At 44.8% G+C, this 26,755-nt stretch overlaps 1 protein-coding gene across 1 annotated transcript; it reads right to left on the bottom strand.

Moving 5' to 3' along the window:
- Positions 1–7,126: 7,126 nt before the first annotated feature.
- Positions 7,127–20,461, bottom strand: unc45a (unc-45 myosin chaperone A; the record flags this gene model as incomplete). The annotated part of the gene is made up of 17 exons (XM_080545432.1): positions 20,355–20,461; positions 19,658–19,747; positions 19,361–19,528; positions 19,073–19,241; positions 18,431–18,601; positions 16,630–16,801; positions 16,172–16,472; positions 15,950–16,044; positions 15,713–15,854; positions 14,931–15,071; positions 14,070–14,197; positions 12,285–12,351; positions 12,077–12,190; positions 11,426–11,541; positions 10,649–10,766; positions 9,677–9,832; positions 7,127–7,408 (listed from the first exon to the last, which is right to left on the bottom strand). Exons 1-17 carry the CDS (start codon positions 20,442–20,444, stop codon positions 7,127–7,129), a joined length of 2,520 nt encoding a protein of 839 aa, XP_080401558.1. The 5' UTR covers positions 20,445–20,461.
- Positions 20,462–26,755: the final 6,294 nt, after the last annotated feature.

The following is a 26,755-nucleotide window of genomic DNA, read 5'->3' as shown; positions in this document are numbered from 1 at the left end:
TTAGCTGCTAGTTAGCTACTAGAGTTTTTGATTATGTTGTTCTATGATTCTGTTTCATTTGAGGTCTACCACCATTACAAATAAAAATAAATCATACATGTTATATACACACACCCAGATGCAGATGTAGTCTACATTTACCACAGACAAAACTTTATCAAATGACATATTAACACTTGTAGAGCCAAATTACAGCTTTTAGCCAATGGCGGCCAAAATTTAGGATTTAAAAACGGAGGGTTTTGCTTTACTCGCTGATTGGCTAATGTCTTCTTAGTAACAACTAAGTATTTACTAGCTAAGATTGGCAAAAGATTGGCGTGGTGCAACCGAAATTAGTAAACAACTAGTTTGAAACTAGCTAGTAACAACTAGGGGTTTAGTAACTACTAAATGCCTGTGTAGCCCACATGAAACATATGGCTACTACAATAAACCTGAATCTGTCTGGAATTGCAATTTCGTGTCCCCCCACTAGATGGCACATGCGCATTATACTGCAGTGTTGATGAATCGCAACGTGCACTTTCCGCTTTCCGTCCAATTTCGCTCAGACGTTAAGAAGCTAAGTTGTTGTATATCCACTGGCTAACTGTAACCTACCTTCCTCATCATTGATAACAGGGGCCTCTTCAGAGCCCCAGATCCTCTTATATATGTAGTACGAACTAGCAGCGGCTAGGCCAGCCACGAAGACAAATTTCATCTTTTAGTTAATCGTCTCTTGTCTCTTGACATCTCCAACTGAAGTGAAACACTGTCTGAAACTGCTTTGCTGTGTCCCTCTGTTTTACTATAGAATCACTGATATGGGTTCTTGGTGCAGGTAACCAAAGAATTCCGGAACACTTGAGTGGAACACTCCAGAACACTGGTTTTATGTGGTATTTACCTAGCTAACAACACTTTCTTTGGCTACAAAATTAAGCATCATAATTTGTGCATTTCTGGCGAATAATATTTTTTTTTTTTAAATACATTTTTTATTTGATGAGATGCATGAGTGAAGCAGAGTTTGACATCACAAATGCCAAACTTCTTCTTGAACATAGGTAATGTTCCATACCCTGGTTCAGAAGAAGAAATCAGTACTTCGGCTCTTACATCGTTGTCCTCGATGAACCTTTTAGGTGGTTTGGTTAACCTAGATCATCGTTTCTCAACGGGAGCGTTCAGACAACATCGGGGGGCGCTGGAACAAATATTTTTAAAAGGGGGGCGTTGAGGTGTTCTTGGGGGGCGGTCACGCATAAAGTATTTTTCTCATGAAAAACTGCTGTCAGCAGTGTTATTACGGGTACGTTCGTAAATGCAGGAACGGTCAGTTCGCTCGGACAAACCGTCTTTTCAAAGGTAGTATGGGTAGATCGCATGGCATTGAACAAAACTCAAAAGGAGAAAAAATAAAAATAAAAGTTCGCCTATCATCCATCCTCACTATGGCTTTTGCCACTTGATTGACATACAGGTAAGCCAGTCTGCGATCTGATCTTTTCACCTAACACACGGTTCTATATCGTGGAGCTCCGCCCCATAGGGGAGCTCTGCTCCTATTGGTTTACCCGCTACCTAAAGTAGCCAATGACTGAATTTTTCAATGCCTGCGCCCGCCTGGGGTGCTATATAAAGGGGTGTACTTCGCTCCCTCATTCTCCCAAAAAGTTCAGCACGGGTTTATATCTGAAGACTGAGAAGGACGACTACTAAGACTGGAGAACCCGCCAGACTTTTCCCTTCAAGATATGGATCGTCCGCCGCCTATGGAGAAGTTCCTCCTGGACGCCTGCCGCTGCGACTTCCGAGCAGCGGAGGAGACTTTTCAGCGGAGGAGACTTTTCCCTTCAGCGATGGATCGTCCGCCGCCGACCACGAAGAAGTTCCTCCGGGACACTGCCGCTGCGATTTCCTAGCAGCGGAGGACAAGCACGACTTCTGCCACGTCTGCCTCGGCCCCGAACATGCCGAGGCGGCGTTGGTCGCCTCCCCCAGCTGCCTCCCCTTCCACCTCCTTTCCGTCGCGGAAAGGCGAAAGGGGATGGCCTGGATCAAGGAGAGCGTTTTCCCCTGGCGGGCGCTATCTCGGGGATGCTATCCGACTCGAATAGCTCTGCCGACACACGGTTCACCACGCATGCACAGTCAACAGCGCCAACTACAAAATACTAAATACCGGCGAGACTAATTAACTAGTTAGCCTTCCAATTTCTACTATTTACTATATAATACTAAAGAAAGGGTATACAAATGAGTGGGGAAGCTGGACCAAGTAAGAAACCAATAACGTACAACTTCCATCCAGAATGGGAGGAGGACTTTTTTACACGGTGTGATATTGGAAGTGCGTCTGTCTGATCTGCAGATCTACGATGGCTGTTTCTATGATGGCTATTTCTATGATGGCTGTTTCTATGATGGCTATTTGGAAGAAGGGAAATGTGGCAAAAGAGCGAAAACGTACGGCTGCAACGATAGCTTCTTATCGCGTCAGTCACGTTCTTGTTAAACACAAGAAGAAAACAAAGACGGCGAAATTGTGAAAAAAGCGTTTCTCAAGGCTGCAGATTGCCTTTTCGATGACAGATCCACAGTGGCTGATGACACCTTGCAAGCCTGCCTACACCTTGCAACCAGCTCCTACAGCCCTGACTACTAGAAACTAGCTGCCTCCTCCCAGTGCCAGGTCTCCCACTAAGGTAGAGAAATGCATTTATTTCCTCCTTTCAAACTAGGGAACTACCTGTTTTGTATCTGGTTTACTTTTCTGTTTGTTGGATCAGTAGTTGGCTATGGTACTGCAGACTGGCTGTCAGTGTGTGATAGGGATGGACGGTTTTTCGGTTAAACCGAAAACCGGGGTTTATAAAAATAGAAACGTTTTTTTATCAAAACCGTCTGAAACCGGATATTTTTTATTTTTTTGAAGAATAAAACTGGAACATGTCACATGTTTGTCGTGTGTGAAAATAACAATGATACAGTCTGAATCTGCCGCGCAATGAGTGAGAGGTTTGGTCAGTTGTGAAGAATAACTGAGGATTAATATCTAATTGGGATTATATTTAAGGGTAACGAATCACTCTATGGGAAAGATAGTTGCCTTCAGTTATTGGTAGATAGGAAAGGTTTTTTACAATTACTCGCTTACATTTAATAAGATCATTTTCGCTGCTCTCTGTAAAGCGCATTGGGTCACTTTTGTGAGAAATGCGCTATAGAAATAAAATGTGATTTGATTTGATATCAATCAATCAAACTTTATTTATGTTCTATAGTACAAATCATGCATTGAATGTAACTCCAAGTGCAGTATTTACTAAACCACAATATAATAAAACAAGAGCTATACGGATCAAGAGTGTTTGTGCACAGCGCCACTGTGTGTGAAGGCGCTACTGAAAGTGATGACAGAACGCATGTCTCAGAAGATACGCGGTCACTTAGTGACGCAAAGCAGTTCTGTATTTATCTCTATCTGTATTAGTACATTTATTTTGAAAGCTCTATTTTGACAGCTCTACCATGGGCACTTTTATTTTGATTCTTTGTTGATTGACTTACGACAGTTCAGGACGAGTCAGTCTCGCGGCATGTGGTTTTTATGAAAAGCTTTAAGTATGTTCACTGCATAATTCTAAGTCTAATATTTCAGTGATTATTGAGCAGTATTCAAATATATAAATACATTGAGCAGCAGCTGAAACTTTGTCTAAGAACCAAGATATTGAGAAAGCAGTTCATTCAATGAAGACGCTGTTCCAAGAGATGATCTTCCGTGCAGGCGTGCACCCTGGATCAGCGGAGCTGGTGTGTTAAATGTTCATGTGTTTTCATGTAAGGTGTAGCTTACAAAAGTCTGCCTTTCCACTTATATTTGTGAAACTAAGTAGCCTAAATGTGTTGCGACTGTGCTTACGGTGTTTTAATGGTGTTCGACATGAGTGTATTGTAGCAGTAGGGCTCAATTATTTGAAATTGGCGCTCTTTTTTTTTTTTTTTATGTATTTTTTCGGTTAACCGGAAAACCCCGGTTTTACTCTCTGACGGTTTTTCGGTTTCAATAATTGGAAACCGTCCATCCCTACTGTGTGAGTGAGAAAAAGTGACTGTGAGAGAGAGAGAGAGAGAGAGAGAGAGAGAGAGAGAGAGAGAGAGAGAGAGAGAGAGAGAGAGAGCTCCCTATGCAGACTGGCAAATGTGTGTGTGTGTGTGTGTGTGTGTGTGAGAATAGCAAAGAGGGAGGGTTTGTGATGGTCTTCTCCTGTGTGGCTGTGTGACAGAGAGAGAGAAAGTGTATTGTACTATGCAGGCTGGGAACTATGTGTGTGTGTGTTTGGAGTACGTGCGTGTACGTTTGCGATGTTTAAACTAGACTGGTAGATCTTGGCAGACTGGCTACTTGAAAAGTAGATCTTGGTTCAAAAAAGTGTGGGCACCCCTGCCTTATACCATACCACCATACCAGAACATCACAGCAGGAACAACCTGCATCTCAAAAAAGCGATCGTATTGTAACCAGTCCGGAAAGCTCTCTGTCGCTTACCAATAATCGAACCTAGAGAAATCAGCTACGAATGTCCCCTCCCCTCGCAGGTTCATCACAGTATATCACATAAATGTATTACTGTTAAGTGTTGTTGTGGATGTTATCCCTAGTGCCATTCTGAAGTTAGCATTGCGATGTGTTCGTCTTAACGTTTACAAACTAAAATATACGATCGCTTTTTTGTGATATGTTGCTCCTCTGATGTCCTGGAAACGAACACATAAGCACTCCGAACAGCTGTCAACGTCTTTTGTTGCTATAGGAAACCACTACTCTGCTTGCGATTGATCAGCTGTCAGCAGTGTTATTACGGGTACGTTCGTAAATGCACAAACGGTCAGTTCGCTCGGGCAAAACCGTGTTTTCAGTCAGAGCACCCATCTCTGAGCGCTCCCAGAGCGCAGTGCTCTGAACTTTGTAACTTTGTTATGTTTTGACATGAGAAATTCGAACTAAGTGGTCAGTTTATGAAAATAATACCATAGAATACTAAATAAAATATTTTAATAATAGCCCCCTAGCGTTTGCCGCCATATTGTGACACACCCCCCCCACCCAAAGTCCAATCAAAAATGAATAAATATTAGCATCATAAAACAGCAATTTGGCGAAATGCAACACCAGCACACTTAAAAAACAAACAATGTTAGTTGTAATATACAGTTTTGTAGCCTACTGTTTGTTCTGCACCGGACATGTGTGAAATCGCTGCAGTGTTATTGTTGTTCTGTGATATAACACAGAGTATTAGTCAACATTAATATTCAGGGAAGAAAATAAGCCTACTTTTTTTGATGGGGGGCGGTAAGAGACCTGGATAATGGACAGGGGGGCGCTGGCCCAAAAAAGGTTGAGAACCACTGACCTAGATGGTCCAAGTGATATTTCACAAACATATATGTACAGAAACTCACTAAAGTATAAAACACCACTTGCAAAATACCGCCTCTCTTCACAATCACCTCAGCAGCTGTCCTTTGACCCTCTCCTATGACGCTTTGAGCTCAGTGCATGTTTTTTTGTTAACTACCGTAGTAACCCTAAATGGTTAGAAAGTGCAACTGCTTTCAGAAACTGTTGGAATTTTTTCCATTGCAAATATAGTTCAAGAATTACGATAGTTTGAACGAACCCTGTAAAATCCTGTTGAAAAGTTATCGCAATATAGAAATAACTTCCTAATCCAATACATTTTTAAGACCTATCTTAAGACCTTTTTAAGACTTTTTATTTCAACCACAGTAGAGTTTAGCAGACAGGAATATGTTAGCTCGGGCATTATGTGACTTGGATGCGATGTAGACCCCCCCCTTTTTGCAGATCTAAGCGATTCACATGGGTGACCTATTTTGAGGTAAAAACGGCGAATTTCGCTGAAAGGTGACAAGTTTGCACCCCTGGATGTGGTTGGGGAGGGCGTTCCAGAGGGACAGGGCTGCGACTGAAAAGGCCCCATCACCCCAGGTCCAGAGCTCGGTCCTGAGGGTGATTTGGTCGGCAGACCTGAGGCAATGGGGGAGGGGGACGAGGTCGGCAAGGTAGGAGGAGGCCAGATTGTTGATAGCTTTGTAGGTGATGAGTAGGATTTTGACTCTACTAAGAGTACAGTAGCAGACAGTTTTTATTTGTCAGCCTTGGTAGTTATCAAACAATACACAAATAATAACTGAGATAGAAAAGGCATCCAACCGATACACCAGTGAAAATATAATGATTGTGTTTTTCTGTGCATAAGATATACATACATAATACATACAAAGGTGTTACCATCTATTTTCAAAACATACAGTAGAAAATAACATGGAATGCAAGTACAGTACAGTGCATGTCAAACATTTAGGAATACAAAAGTAAATAAAAGAGGATGTCAAATAAGCAATGAATGTATGAAGTATTTGGTCTCATTGATGTTGAGTGATACACTCCTGCTGGCTGTGCCTCTAATGTAGACAAATACTATTTATGAGAGCAAGGAAGCACAGCAGTCACATCGTAAACCATCCATCACCTTAGTTCTGTTTCCGGAGAGCTACACAGATGTGCTTGTTGTCTTGGTTGTTTTCTTGCTCTGGAGTCTTTAATTCAGTGGTTCTCAAACCTCTGGCGGCTGGGGGTACCCCGAGGAGAGGTTTGAGAACCACTGCGTTAACACTAGAACAGCCGGTGAGTAAAGACAAATGTTATATCTTTGCACTCGATCAAATTTCAGGACCCTCCTTTCATGACTTTTCCTAGATATGTGCGTTCTACCACCCAGTATCTTTACATTTTCAAAATCACACCAGGATAAGCTAATATAAAGCTATTTTGCAGTTTTTCTGTGTTGGAAGCAGGCTAATTTACGAGCGGCCAACTAGTGGTCGTTATGCGGAAATAGCAGCTTAGCATTGAAAAAGAGGCTCTTTTAGTAGGTAAAAAGGCACGGCTGTTCTAGTGTTAATCCACTCAATTCATTGTTGTAAATTCACCTTCTCAGAGCAGCCGTGGAGCAATCATCCGATAAATTATTTTCCAAAATAGAGCTTGTGCATCACACACACACACACACACACACACATCACACATGTGTAGGCTACATTGTCCTCAAGGCTCAGTCCCTCTTCCCTCATGCTCTCTGCTCTTGATGATGCCATACTCAACGGCCTGGTCCAGGCAGCGCTGGGCGGCTTTAGAGACGGGGTCCGGCTTGGTGGCGCCCCCTTTGGCCAGGACAGAGAGGATCTCCAGCGCCTCGCTGTCCATGAGCGTCACGGCCAGCGTCCGCTCCGCCTCCATCAGGTTCCCCACAATGACCGCGCCCCGGTGGCGCAGGTCAACGTTGTCGCTAAGCAACAGGGCCTGCAGGATCTCCAGCCAATGAGTGGTCTGTAAACAGAGAAAGGAAAGTCTAACTGCTGTCTCACATGTGTAAGCACTGGCGGACTCAGGGGGGGACTTAAGCTGCGTGCACACCAGGCCATTGCGTTGCACCGGAAGTCATTCATCTCAATGGGGCAGTTGCGTTGATCAGTTGCCTTGCTCTGCATTGCGTTTCTTGACCGTCAGGGTGCGCTAATCAGTCAAAAAAAATCAGCTTTTGCGTTGCGTTGGATCCGTTAAAACAACCGGAAGTAAACCGGAAGTAGTTTCTTGCCCAGAGCTTTCGCCTCAGATGTAAAATCCTCAATTTTGGCCGCCATTGGCTACAATCTGTAATTTGGCTCTACAAGTGTTAATATGTCATTTTATGAAGTTTTTATATGTTTTCAGGCGAGAAAGTAACCATATATATTCACAAAATGTGTCCAGTTTATCAAAATAACCCGTTTATATATCTGATCTGACGATTTTTTTCCCCACTTCTGTGGGAAACTTCGCTAGCAACACGAGTAGAGCTTACCGCCGTTACCTCAGTGGCTACTTCTGTGGGAAACTTCGCTAGCAACAGGTTCGCTATAGGTGAACCTGCTGTGTTCAATCAACGACGGTCATCTTTATCCTGGGCTTAAACATGACTAGTGTGATGTAATATTGTGTTACTAGAAATGCGGTTTAGTATAGTACAGGATAGCCTTTAGCTATGCTAGTAGTTGTGCTAGGTGATTGATTGACTGTGTCCTAATGCTATGCTGTTATGCTATGTGCTATCTGCTAGTGAATGGTGTTCTGTTGATTGTGTGTACTAGTTTTCACTGAATAAATCGCGATTTCTTTCAAAGAAGGTAGCAGGTGTGTATGTCCATGTCAAGGAGAAGGTACGACTTGTATGACAGTAGTGTGACTGATGCTAACTTGTATGGCATAGTGTTTGTGATGCTAACGGCGCCATCTTTGCTATCTCCTCATAGTGTTTGTGATGCTAACGGCGCCATCTTTGCTATCTCCTCCGGACATATATATTACCGCTGTGTTGTTGCGTCTGCATCGCACGTTGACGTACGTCAAGCCCATCCCACCAGGTTGCGCCAGAACGGTGGGTCACGGTCCCTGGTGTGCACGCAGTGTTAGAGGATGTGCCCTATTGGCTGCCCTTCCAATGGTCTAACCTTGACCATGTGCACTGATGGGGTCCCATGTTGTGCACTTTATGTCTTTTCGCCCCTGCCCTTCAAACAGCTTGAGTCCGCCACTGTGTGTAATTACTGTAGCATGCAAGGAATTCCCTTGAATTGTTTTCTACCCTTCCCCAAGCACTGTGACAGCACTTATGGAAAGTCTGATTGTGATGTATATTGTGTCATTTCATGTACTTTAGGCAAACGTACTTATTTTAAGAGCCGATCTGCTACGAACAAATTCAAATGCAAATTGTTATATGCTTGTAACTGTGTTTGAGTTAATTTATGGAATACTTTTGAAAAGGAAATGAAAATGTGTAGTACACTAAAAGGATTTTAAAAATTATTTTAAAATAAGATGATTAACAAGTATAAAACAGAGGTTTAAATATAGTTTTTGTTTGGTATTTTTTGAACTTTTTGTTGACATGCGTAAGTGACATTTTGTTTATAAAAGTTTCAATGTTTTGATTATGCATTCATGGGGGGACATGCATACATGTAACAAGGGTAGGCGCAATAAGCCACGGCTTCAGCCTACACCTTTTTGGTCCTGGTGTTATGAATTGTGACTGTGTACTTTTTTTTATTTTTATATCTGTATTGTGAATTGCATAGGGGACCAAAATAAACATTCTCAATCAATCGAGTGTGGGCGAGGGAGTGTTTAATGTGGTGTGTGTGTCTTTATTTCTTCGTGCTATACACAGGGTTCCTCCAAGTTTCAACAAGTCAAATTTAAGACCTTTTTTGACCTCTTTGAATTGAATTTTAGACCTATTCGCAACACCATATGATAGCTTTTTGTCATCTTCGAGGTGATGAAATTAGGGATTTCACTGCCATACAGACAACAAAGTCTGAAGGATAATTAATATAAAATAAATAAGTCCCATAATAACTCAAAAGTAAATGTTAATTTCCGCGTAAATAGATGTGGTCGGACTAATTTTCCTTGCAGGACAAGCTAATCTCATTTTTACCTAATAACTGAAATGTGGGCCCTTTTTAGGCCTTGTAAATCGAATTGCTGGATTTTAGACTTTACGGCTTTTTAAGACCAGCGCGGGAACCCTGTATACAGCGCTGAGCTCACCGTCTCAGGGATGCGGGCGCACAGCTGAGGCTGCTCGGAGGTCAGAATGGCCAGGGTTCCTCCCGCCGCCCTCCGCAGTCTCTCGTCCTCCTCTCCGCTGTACAGCACCAGCAGCTTCAGACGGTCGTTCCCTGTGGCCACGAACAGCTCCTGCACCTGAGGACCGCCCAGACACAGCCAGTCAGAGACCTTTACCTCATAGCCTTTCTCCTGAAATATTGGCCATTTGTTGCATTATAATATACTGTATATAGTGCCCTGCTTAAGTAATGGGACAGTGTTGGCTCTATACTCCAAAGTTTGGATTTGAAATCAAACAGCTAAGGTATAGTAAAGTATGTAAGGTTAAGTATAGAACAGCGGTTCCCAACCTTTTTGGACTCGAGGCCCACTTAAAAATCTCAAAAGTGTTTGCGGCCCACACAGACATTTTACGGACGCGCAGATTTTTCATATGCATCATCATACAATCGTCATACATACAGTGCAGTAGGCCTAGTAGTAGCACACTGATGATGCATTTTTTAAAGTTTTAAAGAAAAAAATACAGTACCATGCTTGTCTTTTTTTAATTAAAACGTTTTTGTAAAAGAAAACTATTATAAAAAAATATTTTGCCCATGATTTGGCGGCCCACTTGCAGTACTCTCGCGGACCCCCCCCCATGCTTCACAGATAAGTTGGTATTCTATACCTCTTGGGCAGATCCTTTTTCTCTGAACGTTCCTCTTGCACTCTGGTATATGATAATAATCACTCTAGTATATGAGAATTATCTGTCTTTTTCCAGATCTCTGCGGCTTCTTAGCAAACTATTCTGCAGATGGTAGTCTCTGACACACTCACACAACAAGTCATTTCTAAATGGTGTTTGATTTCAAATCCAAACTGGAGTATAAAGCCCCCAAAAAAGAAGAAAAGCAATCTTCTTTTTCCCAAAACTTATGGAGGGTGTATGTGTGTGTGCTTCACCTCAGTGCTCAGGACCAGGTTACACATGCACTCCGTGGCGGCGGCGCGGACCAGCTCATGCTCCTCAAACATGTAGCCCTCCACCTTGGGCACCGCCTTCTCCTTGATGATCTTCTGTCTAGGAGACAACGGAGCAGAGCTCAGTCAGTCAGTTGAACGTCTTTATAAAGTCATCTTCATCTTATCATCTTCACTGTGACAACGGTCCTGTTTGAATACGTCTTTCCCTCCTTTAAGTGATCACGGGTAGTAGGTCGGGGGTAGTAGGTCGGGGTAAATATTCCACCAACACTATTTTACACAAAACAGTCCTGTCAGCGATCACGCCAGGATGAAAAGATTCAAAGCATTCAAAAACAGCCCTTGTTGTAAGCAATAATAGAGATCATGCAGAAGGATATTATTATCAGGGTTCCCACACCTTCTGAAACATCAAATTCAAGCTCCTTTCAAGGACTTTCAAGACTCAATTCCCTCAAATTCAAGGACCCAACACGGCATAGTTTGAGACAGAATTAGTTGACGAGCTAAGTAAAACATTTTTGAATATATATCTTTTAAAATATATATATATATATATATATTGAGAGAGAGAGGGGAATTCAAGCACTTTCAATGACCCATGTCTATTTTCAAAAACATTTAAGACCTTGATTTCTTCTTCTCAAATTCACAAACTTTCAAGGATTTCAAGGACCCGTGGGAACCCTGTATCCTACAGTATGTTCCCTGGGCTGACCTGAGCCCTGTATCCTACAGTATGTTCCCTGGGCTGACCTGAGCCTCTCGCTGATGCCAGCCAGGTTGGTGAGGGCCATCAGAGCCTCAAAGTTCTGCAGCAGGGTGCAGTCCAGCGTGAGCAGGCTGACCAGGGGACGCACCACCTCGTAGATCTGCAACACAGACATGAGAACGGGTCAATGGGAGGATCACACAGAGGCATTTTTCATCTGTGGATGGATGATATGGTCATATATATATATATTTATACAACAGTTAGTTCCGACCAAGTTATTTGATTGGACAAGAGGCATTCCATGAGTGCCGATATACAGTATAACAGCACTGGGACTTTTAACTTTTATATGTATCATTCCGCCACACAGGTGTTCTATTAAATGACCGTTAATACAAAGTAGCTAGCCTGCGGACGTTTGTGTTCGGGTTACTAGGCAGTTGTACCAGTACAGTTGAAGTTCAGTTGCAGAACAATTTTTTGTTGCCGGAGCCAAAATAAATGATTAAATAAACAAACAAATCATAATCTTTTGTCGCTTATTACTGTTAACTAATAAATGGCGCTGTATCAGCACGGCTGTGATCGTCTTTGGTACTCGTACCTACGACCCAATCACAGCCGTGCTGATATTCAGTATAACAGCACTCCCTCTCGTGTGATATTGCTTAAATATATATATATATTTATACCCTCTCCCCAGGGAAGGCTATCTCAGGGTTAGCTGTGATGGTGATCTTAGCCAGGGCCTGTGCTGCCTTTATCTTCCCCACGTCCGTGCTCTCCGCCACCAGGGGAAGCAGAGCCTGAGGAAGCAAAGGCAGAGGTTAAAGAGGGAGGTCAAACCAACCCAAGTGAGGGTAGGAGACGGGGAGTATCGATATAGGGGTGCTCTCTCACTTTTCCTCCACCTGATGCCACCACTGTGCCCCTGTCCTCCTGCCTATCCACCAGAGCCAAGAACACCCTGGGAGACGGAGAGAGAGAAAGAGGGAAAAGAAGAGAAGAAAAGAAGAGACACACATGGAGAGAAAAGCAGTAAGGAGACTGAGAGAATGAACTGTAATATGTTAATTAATGTGGTACAGAATAACAGCAATTATGACATAAGATTATGGATACAGTGCAGGGCTTCGACAGTAACGCTTGCCCGCTTCCCCGGAGCAAGTAAAACATTCGCCAGGTTTGTTTGCGCGAGCCCGACGACGCTGCTGGATCCTGGATATGTTTACCTGTGTGCAGGAAGAACAACAGACGGCGCAGGCGCCAGACCAGACTAGATGATCGTGGAGTGAAGATATTATTAAAGCGTACGCGCCTGTCGATCACCCGTTGCATCGCGTATGCTTTAATAATATCTTCACTCCACGATCATCTAGTCTGGTCTGGCGCCTGCTAGGGATGGACGGTTTTTCGGTTAAACCGAAAACCGGGGTTTATAAAAATAGAAACGTTTTTTTATCAAAACCGTCTGAAACCGGATTTTTTTAAATTATTTTTTTAAGAATAAAATAGAATAAGAATAAAACTGGAACATGTCACATGTTTGTCGTGTGTGAAAATAACAATGATACAGTCTGAATCTGCCGCGCAATGAGTGAGAGGTTTGGTCAGTTGTGAAGAATAACTGAGGATTAATATCTAATTGGGATTATATTTAAGGGTAACGAATCACTCTATGGGAAAGATAGTTGCCTTCAGTTATTGGTAGATAGGAAAGTTTTTTTACAATTACTCGCTTACATTTAATAAGATCATTTTCGCTGCTCTCTGTAAAGCGCACCACACTTTTGTGAGAAATGCGCTATAGAAATAAAATGTGATTTGATTTGATATCAATCAATCAATGAAACTTTATTTATGTTCTATAGCACAAATCATGCATTGAATGTAACTCCAAGTGCAGTATTTACTAAACCACAATATAATAAAACAAGAGCTATACGGATCAAGAGTGTTTGTGCACAGCGCCACTGTGTGTGAAGGCGCTACTGAAAGTGATGACAGAACGCATGTCTCAGAAGATACGCGGTCACTTAGTGACGCAAAGGTAGTTCTGTATTTATCTCTATCTGTATTAGTACATTTATTTTGAAAGCTCTATTTTGACAGCTCTACCATGGGCACTTTTATTTTGATGGGGCATTCTTTGTTGATTGACTTACGACAGTTCAGGACGAGTCAGTCTCGCGGCATGTGGTTTTTATGAAAAGCTTTAAGTATGTTCACTGCATAATTCTAAGTCTAATATTTCAGTGATTATTGAGCAGTATTCAAATATTTAAATACATTGAGCAGCAGCTGAAACTTTGTCTAAGAACCAAGATATTGAGAAAGCAGTTCATTCAATGAAGACGCTGTGTTGCGACTGTGCTTACGGTGTTTTAATGGTGTTCGACAAGAGTGTATTGTAGCAGTAGGGCTCAATTATTAGAAATTGGCGTTTTTTTTTTGTATTTTTCGGTTAACCGGAAAACCCCGGTTTTACTCTCTGACGGTTTTTCGGTTTCAATAATTGGAAACCGTCCATCCCTAGCGCCTGCACCCTCTGTTGTTACAGTGACAGTAAGTTCTGCGTTACTGTCGAACCCTGCAGTGGAACGAGAGAAGAGATGTAGGTCTGAGGCGGTAGATCTGGTTGATCACTGAGACCACTGAGCTGCTGTCCACCGAGACAGGACCTACCTGGCGATACACTCTCTGCAGGACTCCGTCAGGGCAGGACTCTCCTGTTTGACCATACACACCATGGCAGATACTACACCCGCCGCAAGCAGCTTCACCAGCCTCTTCTCCACAAAGGGAGCAGCGTCCTGTCACACACACACACACACACACACACACACCACACACCAGAAACAGACATAGACACAGACAGACAGACAGACAGACACACACAATCAGTCAGTGAAGCAATTCTAGGAAAACATTTTGGAAGCCCAGCGAAATGTTGAGTTTATTTGGTTGTTAAGTCTGATGACGTTTAGCAATTTCCAAATAAAAATAAATAAAAATAAATAAAAAATTCCCCGTACCAGTGTACTAAAGCGGTAGAATGACAGTTCAATCGTTTTTTGAATGAATGAATGAATGAATGGTCTTTATTGTCATTGCTATAGTACAGGTACCAAACAACGAAATTTAGGAGGGGTGGCTCCCCTGGTGTTAGGAAAGAAAAAAAAAACGTTAAAAAAAACACAAGAAGGGAAGGAGCTGGTTTACATAAATAAAGGCTATGTACACTATCCACTATACTATACTATACTGTACAGATAGACGACTAGGGTTGTCATATTGCACATAGTGTTATTGCACATTCATTTAAAGTGTCGCAGTTTGCAGGCTTGAAATGTACATATGTGTGCCTCAGCACTACACCTGATTTTTTCAGTCCAGCAGCTGCCATTTTAGACTCTGATCTATTCATACAACAAGGGACACAGCACTGCGGCATTTCGAAGAGAGCGCACTCAGCCAACGTTGGACCCGGAAACACGTTACGACTTAACAACCGAATAAAGTCGCAGTGCAGTGTGAGAACAGTACCTTGGGGTGCTCCTCTGGGACGTGCTGCTTGGCGTACTTGGCCAGCTCCACCATCTGAGGGTCGGGCTTGTCCACGTCGTAGCTGTTGGTGCAGTTGACCAGGGTGGAGCCCACTGCAAACAGCACCGTCTTATCCTCCGACTGCAGGGGCAGACAGCAACAGAGCCATGCCATCACTGTCTTAACACCAATTTAATATTGTATGATTTTGTTCTATCAGGGTTCCTCCCACACCTTCTGAAACATCAAATTCAAGCACCTTTCAAGGACTTTCAAGACTCAATTCCCTCAAATTCAAGGACCCAACACGGCATAGTTTGAGACAGATCTAGATGAGAATTTATATAATAGGAACTATCCGCTCACAGACAACAATTAAAAAGAGAGGCTTGGATGTGTGAACACTAGATGGTCTCTTGCCTTCTCTACCACAGCACAGCAAAACAATATATTGTGAAATATGTGTAAAGTTAAGCAATACAGAGACTTATTTACTAGTTAAGTAAAACATTTTTGAATATATATACGGTACCGGTAATGTTTTTAGAGAGAGAGGGAGGGGGGAATTCAAGCACTTTCAATGACCCATGTCTATTTTCAAAAACTTTTAAGACCTTGATTTTTTTCTCAAATTCACAAACTTTCAAGGGTTTCGTATGTATGATTTAGTTCTATGTTAAGGTATAATATAATATAATAACTATGTTAAGGTATAATATAATATAATAACTATGTTAAGGTATAATATAATATAATAACTATGTTAAGGAAAAGTTGTGGACCTTCACTAGCTGAAACATGGCCTGCAGGGCGTTCTTGTCCTCCACCAAGTCTTCCTTCACGTCAGCGTCGAAGGTCAGGTACGCCAGGCCCTCTATCGCCCACCGGCGAGAGGTTGGAGGAAGAGACTCATTACACAGCCACCTAGGACAGGAGGACGTGGTACATCATGACACTGTTTCCTTAACAACAACCGATACATGTGGAATACCAAACCAATGAAAGAACACAAGACATACTTCCTGCACTGCTTGGCCAGTTTCAGCGTGGAGCCCTCTGCAAACTGCTTCATGCTGAAATCTGTCCCGCCAGCTGAACCAAGCTTACACAAACCCTGTAACACACACACACAAACTATTGTTTTCTCACACAAAACACATTAAGTTTCTATTGGTTCCAGCATTTTCATTCAAAACGGGCCATAGCCCTATGTGCCGGGGAGCCTTTATCTAAACACTCACGACTAGCGCTCGCACGCGTATCCTGTCGTTCTCACTCCTCTTGTAGAGGTCTTTCAACAGCGCCACGCCGTTGGTGGTGATAAAAGTGGCTCTCTTGGCCTTGCCTGCGGCGTGGATCAGAGCCTCTACTGCCACCTGCTGGTGACACACGTCCTCAGAGGCACACAGGGAGATGACGGCGTCCATCATGCCTGACATCTCCAGAGTCCTGTTCCCCGCATCGCTGGGTCCTTGCAGAAGTACTGACACAGTCTGAATGGCCCGAAGCTTGCTCCCCAGCCCGGGGCGGCCAAAGTGCTGCCTGCGCAGAACAACAACAACAGTCAGGGAAAACATCACATGAGAAGGAGATCACATGACCAGATGATGTTTTTTTCTGTTGACTCACAATTAATATAATTGGATGTTGTTTAAAAAATGCACACTAGCAGCTAGAGGACAAAAAAATAGTAAATTACTGGACATATTCCTCGCAGAGTTTGTTGAAGTTCTCCCTCTCTGCGTCGCTCTTTAGATCATCGTATAGTTTGCTGAGCAGCACGGAGCAGCTCATGTGGGAGTTGTCTGTGAGGGGCGGTCCCTCGGAGAGCTCAGGCACCGTCCCTGCCACCTCCAGAATCTTCTTCAGCCCTGCAGAAGAGAGAACAGAGCTGTGGTTGATCTCAGGCACCAAGACTTGCCTGGTACACACATAAAGATAATCTGGCCGATTTTGGCCCGATTTCCCCCCTTCCGACCAAGGACAGCAAACACCTGATTATCGTATGGCTCTAAAGATTATCCTACAAGATTATCCTGTGGTGTGAGGTGTGTTAAGAGTCCATTTCGCCCGACAATCTGCTCGGAAAATGGTGAGGGCCGACAATTGTAAATATTAATAGTGTTCAATATTTACGACCAAAAATCCTCTTGTGTGTGGTCAAAACTGACAACACCCGAGTCCGATTGTGATGTGGAATGAAATGTAGCCAATCAAGAAGCGAGCTGACTGACGCGTCTTCTTCTTTTCATTCTTCTGCAATTTATTTCCCCTGTAGCACATGGTTGCCTCTACAGGTCAGTCAGGGTACTACTTCCCTGATCACGTGAGATTTCTGGCTTGGGGGACGAGACTCCAGACTGTCGGAGGACAGATCTTTATGCATGTGGTCGTATATCGGAGCACACCACACACAATACAATCAAAACTGTTCAAGCCATGATTTTTTATCTTCATGTGTTAGGGTTAGGGTTAGATTTTGAAAATCCTTATATGTGTACCAGGCTTTACTCAAAACTATTGAGCCTTTTCTTCTTCAACAGGACCATGTAAAGACCAGTGTGAGGGAGTGGTTCTTACCCTGGTCTATCACCCACAGTGTGAGGGAGTTGGTTCTTACCCTGGTCTATCACCCACAGTGTCAGGGAGTTGGTTCTTACCCTGGTCTATCACCCACAGTGTGAGGGAGTTGGTTCTTACCCTGGTCTATCAACCACAGTGTCAGGGAGTAGGTTCTTACCCTGGTCTATCACCCACAGTGTCAGGGAGTAGGTTCTTACCCTGGTCTATCAACCACAGTGTCAGGGAGTTGGTTCTTACCCTGGTCTATCACCCACAGTGTCAGGGAGTTGGTTCTTACCCTGGTCTATCACCCACAGTGTGAGGGAGTTGGTTCTTACCCTGGTCTATCACCCACAGTGTCAGGGAGTAGGTTCTTACCCTGGTCTATCACTCACAGTGTGAGGGAGTTGGTTCTTACCCTGGTCTATCACCCACAGTGTGAGGGAGTTGGTTCTTACCCTGGTCTATCACCCACAGTGTCAGGGAGTAGGTTCTTACCCTGGTCTATCACCCACAGTGTCAGGGAGTAGGTTCTTACCCTGGTCTATCACCCACAGTGTCAGGGAGTAGGTTCTTACCCTGGTCTATCACCCACAGTGTGAGGGAGTTGGTTCTTACCCTGGTCTATCACCCACAGTGTCAGGGAGTAGGTTCTTACCCTGGTCTATCACCCACAGTGTCAGGGAGTAGGTTCTTACCCTGGTCTATCACCCACAGTGTCAGGGAGTTGGTTCTTACCCTGGTCTATCACCCACAGTGTCAGGGAGTTGGTTCTTACCCTGGTCTATCACCCACAGTGTGAGGGAGTTGGTTCTTACCCTGGTCTATCCCCCACAGTGTCAGGGAGTAGGTTCTTACCCTGGTCTATCACCCACAGTGTCAGGGAGTAGGTTCTTACCCTGGTCTATCACCCACAGTGTGAGGGAGTAGGTTCTTACCCTGGTCTATCACCCACAGTGTCAGGGAGTTGTCGGGGTTCCTCTGGGACTTGCGGGGCACCTGTTTGACCAGGAGGTTGATGGCTCCATCCCGGCCTGGTCCCGACACGCTAGGCTCAGGCATCATCTCCACCAGGTGGCGCAGCATGGAGCGCAGCTCTCTAGACGGCTCTGTGTTACATCCACACACACACACATACATACATGCATTTAACACTAGAACAGCCATGAGGGGCCATTTGACCCTGTGAGTAAAGAAAATGTTTATATCTTTGCACTCAATAAAATTTCAGGACCCTCCTTTCATGACTTGCCCTAGATATGTGCGTTCTACCACCCAGTATCCTTACATTTTCTAAATCACATCAGGATAAGCTAAAGCTATATTGACGTTTTTCAGATTTATTTTATTTTGCAGGCTAATTTACAAGCGGACAACTAGTGGTCGTTGTGTGTAAGTAGCAGCTTGAGCATTGTAAAGAGGCGGCTGGTAAAACGGCGCGGCTGTTCCAGTGTTAAAGGAGTCACTCGACTTCGACAGCAACAAGCTTGCACATATCACGCCTATCGTGAAGGAAACACAAATCAGAAATTTGAGAAAACTGAATGTAATATGAACACATGGTCAGATGGTCATCTCACCAGGCAGCATGGCCTCGTCCTTCCCTCTGACCTCCCTCTTCATGCCCTCTGTGAGCGCCTCAAACATCACCTGCAGCAGGTGACAGGCAGCCAGGCACACAGCGGACGACCCCGACCCCATCACCCCACACAGCTGGTCCATCCCTAGCTCGTTAACAATGGCCATGGTCTGCGGGAGAGGACGACACATTCATTTGGACTTTATACACGTTTCGTGGGAGTCCTATTATGACAAAGCAATGTAGCTCATCTTTGCTGATTACAGCCGACAATAGCTACAGGACTTACTCTGGACTGGTGTCCTGTACACAAGCCGACCAGCGTCCTCAGAGCAGACAGGACCACCTCCTCCTGCTTCGACTCCAGAAGTTTCTGGATCAGCTTCACTCCGTCGTTACGGAAGATCTGCTCAGCTCCAGCGTCCTCGCGGGATAACACCACCAGATTCTGAGCAGCCTGAGAGTGAGGAATAGGTTGCATTACTATAACACGTTTGACCTAGCCTGTTATGAAAGCACATTACAGCGTAAGGGACGAACCAACAGGGTTCGATGATATAACAGATCATCTAATGGATGATGTAACCTTCTGCTTGTCTGAGGCTTGTGCAGAGGCATCTAGGAGGACAGTGAACATCTGCTGCACACGAGCGTCTGTGGAGGACATCTGCGCCGACTACAGGGGAGAGTTAGAAGGAATAAGGATCATTGTTAAGTACAATGGATACATCAAGCAGGGTTCAACAAGTCCTAAGACCTTTTTTGCCTTTTTTTAGAATTTGTGAATTTTAGACCTATTCGCGACACCATATGATAGCTTTTTGTCATCCATGAGGTGATGAAATTAGGAATTTCACTGCCATACAGACAAAAAAGTCTGAAGGATAATTAATATAAAATAAATAAGTCCCATAATTACATTTTCATTTCCGCGTAAATAGATGTGGTCGGACTGATTTCCTTGCAGGACAAGCTAATCTCATTTTTAATAGCTGGAACCTCATTTTTTTAGACCTAATAACTGAAATGTAAGACCTTAAAGGCTTTTTTAAGACCAGCGCGGGAACCATGATCAAGGCTACAAGGCACACAGAATCAAGGTTTGCCAGGGCTCTATAGAGGGCAACATCTAAAATCTCATGAACGCATTTGTTAAATTGTCAGTCATATAACTTGGCTCTGTTGGACTTGTAATTTCTTCAAAAAACAGACAATGCTGAGGGCGGCATCAACACATCACCAACAGGCATCATTCTCTTATCAATAGAAACATGAAATCTCACCTTCTGCTGGATCTGAGCTCCCAGCAGCCTCAGCAGCTCCTGGAAGGCTTTGTTCTTAGGCTCCAGCTGGGCACACTTCTGGGCATCCATAAACGACTGATCCAGTCGACCGAGCTTCTGGAGAGCTTGTGCCCGCCGAAACCGGGCTTTCACATCACCTGGATCGGTGTCCAGAGCTGGAGGAGACGAGATGATAAAGACCCTAAGGTGGAGTAGCTGTAGAGATCTCAGATTTCATTCATATTTAAGCAATATCACACGAGAGGGAGTGCTGTTATACTGAATATCAGCACGGCTGTGATTCGGTCGTAGGTACGAGGCCGCAGGCCGATATTCAGTATAACAGCACGACCTCGAGTGTGATATTGCTTTTATACAACAGTTCTACAGCGCAATGTATTAGTTAACAGTAATAAGTGACAACAGATTATGATTTGTTTGTTTATTTAATCATTTATTTTTAGTTCCGCAACTGGACTGTTGCCTAGTAACCTGAACACAAACATCTGCAGGCTAGCTACTTTGTATTAACGGTCATTTCGGAGTGATACATATAGTTAAAAGTCCCAGTGCTGTTATACTGTATATCAGCACTCATGGAATGCCTCTTGTCCAATCAAATTACTTGTTCGGAACTAACTGTTGTATAATGGCAACTGATGCATGAGAGCATCCAAGGGATTGTTATGGACATTCCTACCTTTGGCAGCATCTGCCTCAGCCAGGGTGTAGTCCTCTAACTTGAGGTAGCAGGCGGAGCGGTTGCGGTGCAGAACGGCGCTCTCTGATTGGCTGTCGCTCAGCTTGATGGCCTTGGTGTAGCAGCAGAGGGCGCCCTGCATGTCCCCTGCCTTGAACAGGTTGTTCCCATCCTCCTTCAGGGCAGCAGTGTCCTGGAAATGCATTGTAATTTCAGATCTAAATCATATCATCAACAAGGCCCGGGACCCCCACTGACACAGACTCTTACCCCGCCCCCATAGACACTATATATTGTAAATAATTCATTCATAATAATATCTTACTTTATTTGTATGCTTCTTGACGTTTTGTACTACTTGCTTTTAATTCTTCTTATTCTTATTATTATGTTGTCTGTATGCACCAACAACCACAGCAAATTCCTTGTATGTGAAAACTACGTGGCGAATAAAGTCATTCTGATTCTGATATTATTTTGTGTTATAAAATTCTATTGGTGCGCGAACCTTCAGCAAGGCAAGATACATATTTCCAGAATGCAGGAAGTTATCGGGTAAGTGTAACACAAAGATGAGTTTCCAAACTTAACCACAAGGTGTCGCTAAACATCTATTATACAGACTGTATATTTACACCCTCCCCACTGAATTTCACATTTGTTAATATGAACTATTACTTATGTAGCCTAAGTTGCATTACAGTTACTTATAACCCTAACCCGATAACCCTAACCCTAACTATTACTTATGTAAGTTGCAGTGCATTCCAATCACCAAAGAACCTAATATATAAATACTGCATAAACACAGACATATAGCACACTAATCTCTCGGACTGACAGTCCTTGAGTAGAGGTCCCTCTCTCGCTCCTGATCCCCCACTTACGACCTCTACTCCTCAACCCCGCCTGTGTCCTGTAACGTGTGTCTTCTACAGACCCTCTCTGCCCAGCCCTCCTCCAGGAGCTGAGGGAGAAGAGGAAGGCTTGCCATGCTGCTCCATTTTGACAGGATTTTATGGAAGAAGTCCGAAGAAAGACTTCTCTAAACTCTGGGTCAGGCCCAGGCCTAGTGCCCCCAGTAGTGTCCAAATATTCAAATACTCAAATATTCAGCAAAATGTAGTACACAAACTAGATTTCTCGCATACTCAAAATTCGCATACTGTACAGTGTGAACGCTCTCGCATACTCATTTCAGTTCTGAATTAGAACTGTCTGTACATGCATTTATCTCATCTAGACTCGACGATTACTGTAATTCACTGTTTACCTGTCTCAACAAATCATCTGTAGCACAACTTCAACTGGTCCAGAACGAGGCTGCCAGGCTTCTCCCCAGGTCCAAGAAATCATGCCACATCACCCCCATCCTAGCATCCCTGCACTGGCTCCCGGTACAATTTAGAATTCATTTTAAAGTGCTGGTGTTCGCTTTCAGAGCCCTTCACGGCCAAGCCCCCGCCTCCATCTCGGATCTCATTCACCCCTACTCATCCACCCGGTCACTGAGGTCCTCCGACCAGGAGCTCCTGGTCGTGCCTAGGGCCAGACTTCCAACAAAAGGGGACAGAGCATTTGAGGTGACGGGCCCAAAGCTTTGGAACGCCCTCCCCCCCCTGACCTGAGAGACTCTGGAACGCCCTCCCCCCCCTGACCTGAGAGACTCTGGAACGCCCTCCCCCCCCTGACCTGAGAGACTCTGGAACACCCTCCCCCCCTGACCTGAGAGCCTTTGGAACGCCCTCCCCCCTGACCTGAGAGCCTTTGGAACGCCCTCCCCCCCTGACCTGAGAGACTCTGGAACGCCCTCCCCCCCTGACCTGAGAGACTCTGGAACGCCCTCCCCCCTTGACCTGAGATACTCTGGAACGCCCTCCCCCCTGACCTGAGAGACTCTGGAACGCCCTCCCCCCCTTGACCTGAGAGCCTTTGGAACGCCCTCCTCCCCCCTGACCTGAGAGACTCTGGAACGCCCTCCCCCCCCTGACCTGAGAGACTCTGGAACGCCCTCCCCCCCCTGACCTGAGAGACTCTGGAACGCCCTCCCCCCCTGACCTGAGAGACTCTGGAACGCCCTCCCCCCCTTGACCTGAGAGACTCTGGAACGCCCTCCCCCCTGACCTGAGAGACTCTGGAACGCCCTCCCCCCCTTGACCTGAGAGACTCTGGAACGCCCTCCCCCCCCTGACCTGAGAGACTCTGGAACGCCCTCCCCCCCCTGACCTGAGAGACTCTGGAACGCCCTCCTCCCCCCTGACCTGAGAGACTCTGGAACGCCCTCCCCCCTGACCTGAGAGCCTTTGGAACGCCCCCCTCCCCCCTTGACCTGAGAGCCTTTGGAACGCCCTCCCCCCTGACCTGAGAGCCTTTGGAACGCCCTCCTCCCCCTTGACCTGAGAGCCTTTGGAACGCCCTCCCCCCTCCTTGACCTGAGAGCCTTTGGAACGCCCTCCCCCCTCCTTGACCTGAGAGCCGCTCCCTCAGAACACATTTTCAAGCGGCAACTTAAAACACATCTGTTTAGACAGGCCGGCAGTCAATAGCCTTCTTATTGTTCCTGTTTATGTTCTGTTTATGTTGTCTCCTTTCTGTTTTTAATCATTGATGTTTTGAATTTGCACTTTTTTATATTTCTATTTATTTTATATGTAAAGCACCCTGTGCATCCGTGCTGGGGAAGGGTGCTATATAAATAAAGTTTGACTTACTCGCTCATCTAGTATGAGTAGTATGCTAGTATGCCATGTCGAACACAGCCAGGGTCTACCTGAGTGTAGCTGCTGAGGGCTCTCACATGGGATTGGCCAGGGAGACACATACACTTCCAATCCAGAGTAACAGTAATAAAACACTTCACATGGTTAGAATACAGGATCTAAGGCTGTGGGGGAGGAGGACATACATTAATTATTAATGGAGGAAACAACTGAATATATTTTCAAAGGTCTGACTACTATGCCATTATCTCTGTCACTAGGATTATATTATTTACATGCGTGTGTATAACCAAATATGACTATACTCCTAGTCACAGATGGGCTAATATGTCATGGTCATACGTATGACTAAATGACTCGATATGCTCCATCACATCAGATCACATCAGATCAATGCACCACGTTGATGACTGATCGATTATCTGATGATCGCTGGCTTACCTTATCCTTTCCGTTCACACTCATAATCTTCTCTGAAACAATTCCGCCAATAAATGAAATACTCGGATGCTTTAGTTCATAGATGTTTACTGTACGCCCTGGTATCTGAAGTCAGTCCATGCATGGATACTTTTATACGACGCTCTTCCTGGTTCTGGGTGCAGGGTGATGACGTCTCTGGAGCAGACCCGCCCTCTCCTCACGCAACGTTACCATATAAGGCAGAGAAATCCCTTCTGCACAGTTTGGCCCAGCTATCTGTCTCCAGTACTTCATTTGGTTACAATACATTTTTATTGCAATAATTGTGTGCGTTTGAACAATGTTTATCTAGAGAACGGTCGAATTAAATCACCCCTTGTGCTGTATGTTCTTCATAATAACATGTACGAACAACGTGTATCAGAATTTGTATAGTATAATAATAATAATAATAATAATAATAATAATAATAATAATAATAATAATAATAATAGTACATTAGACTTATATAGCGCTTTTCTAGACACTCAAAGACGCTTTACAAACTGAAAAGATTGAGTAGTAATAATAAAAAGAAACAAAAGGCAAATATGAAAAAAAAGGAAAAGAAAAAAAGGTCTTAGTAGAAGGCGATAGGGATCAGTGGCCCCGGGCCCGAGCTAGATTACTCTTCCTGCAACGAATGGTGGATTGCTGATTCACATGCTTAGTATTCAAATGTATTGATTGTAAGTCGCTTTGGAATAAGGCGTCTGCTAAATGCCAAAAATGTAATGCCAAAAATGTAATGTAATGCCAAAAATGTATTTGGGGAGGTTGAATACCAGCCGGGCAGCAGCATTCTGGATGAGCTGCAGAGGTCTAATGGCTGAAGCGGGGAGCCCAGCCAGGAGTACATTGCAGTAATCCAGGCGGGAGATGACCAGTGCCTGGGTCAAGAGTTGCGCTGCCTCTCTGGTAAGGAATGGTCGTATCCTTCTGATGTTGTAGAGGAAGAATCTGCAGGAGCGAGCCGTTGCTGCAATGTTCTCCGCACAGGATAGTCGGTTATCCAGGATCACTCCAAGGTTCTTGGCTGTCAGGGAGGGGGTTACAGTAGAGTTCTCCACTGTGATGGAGAAGTCTTGGAGAGGGCAGGATGAAGAGGAGCTCGGTCTTGTTAAGATTGAGCTTGAGATGGTGGTCAGCCATCCAAGTTGAAATGTCAGCGAGACATGCTGAGATACGGGTTGCCACGTGTACATCAGACGGGGGGAAGGACAGGAAGAGTTGAGTGTCGTCTGCGTAGCTGTGGTAGGAGAGCCCATGTGAAGAGATTACCGAGCCAAGAGACTTGGTGTAGAGGGAGAAAAGTAGGGGCCCTAGGACAGAACCCTGGGGTACTCCAGTGGAGAGGGTTCGTGGAGAAGATAGCGATTCTCTCCAGGTCATCTGGTAGGAGCGGCCCGCCAGGTAGGAAGAAAACCAGGAGTGTGCGGTGCCAGAGATGCCCAGGTCTGAGAGGATGGAGAGAAGGATCTGGTGGAGGAGAGGCTTGACTCTGGCTATTTTGTAGGCCGCTGGGACAGATCCTGTGCATAGGGAGGAGTTGATTAGGGTGGTAAGGTTAGGAAGGATGTCGGCGGAAATAGATTGGAGAAGGGGGGAGGGGATGGGATCAAGAGGGCAAGTGGTTGTCCGCTTTGATGTGATAAGTGTGAGAATCTCATCGGGGGAGAGGGGGGAAAAAGATGACAATCCAGAGACCGAGTGTCGAGGAGAGAGTTTGGAAGGGGTGTTAGCATTGTTAGTGGGAGGAGGGAGAGGTGGGGGGGGAAAAGGTGCTGCTGATGTTGTCCACCTTTTTTTCAAAGTAGGTGACAAAGTCATCGGCGGACAGGGAGGAAGGAGGAGGGGGAGGAGGTGGATTAAGGAGTGAAGAGAAAGTGGAGAACAGTTTTCTAGGATTAGAGGCAGAAGAATGTATTTTGGAATGATAGTAGGATGCTTTAGCAGCTGATGCCGAGGAGGCGTAGTTGGCAAGGAGAGAGTGATAGAGGTTAAGGTCATCAGAAAGGCCAGTTTTTCTCCATTTCCTCTCAGCTGCTTTGAGCTCTAGTCTGCAAGCATGTAGGGTTTCAGGGAGCCAGGGAGCTCGAGGAGAGGATCGAGCTGGCTTCAAGGTTAGTGGACAGAGGGTGTCGAAGGATGAGGTGAGAGCGGACAGGAGGGTTGAGGATGCCGCATCAGTGGATAGAAGGGAGAAGGATTCGACAGAGGGTAGGGAGGATAGGACAGAAGAAGAGAGGGTGATGGGGGACAGGGTACGTAGGTTACGACGAGAGGGTCTTAAGTGGTTAGAGGCTGAGAGGGAAGAGGAAGTTTTGAGGGGAAGGGAGAAGGATATAAAGTGGTGATCAGAAACTGGAAGAGGGGTAACGGTAAGGTTGGAAGTTTTGCCTGCCTTATGATCCTTATGAGTCGGAGGAGAGGGGGACAGGGTAAGGCCGAAGGAGAGGAGAAGGTCAAGTACTCCAGATGAGAGAAGCTTCTCAGATTGGAAATTGAAGTCACCTAGT

This window comes from Nansenia antarctica (genome assembly GCF_963989245.1).
Source record: "Nansenia antarctica genome assembly, chromosome: 14".
Classification (NCBI taxonomy): Eukaryota; Metazoa; Chordata; class Actinopteri; order Argentiniformes; family Microstomatidae; genus Nansenia; species Nansenia antarctica.
Note: the sequence above shows the minus strand (reverse complement) of the source record. Positions and strands in the feature narration are given on the sequence as shown.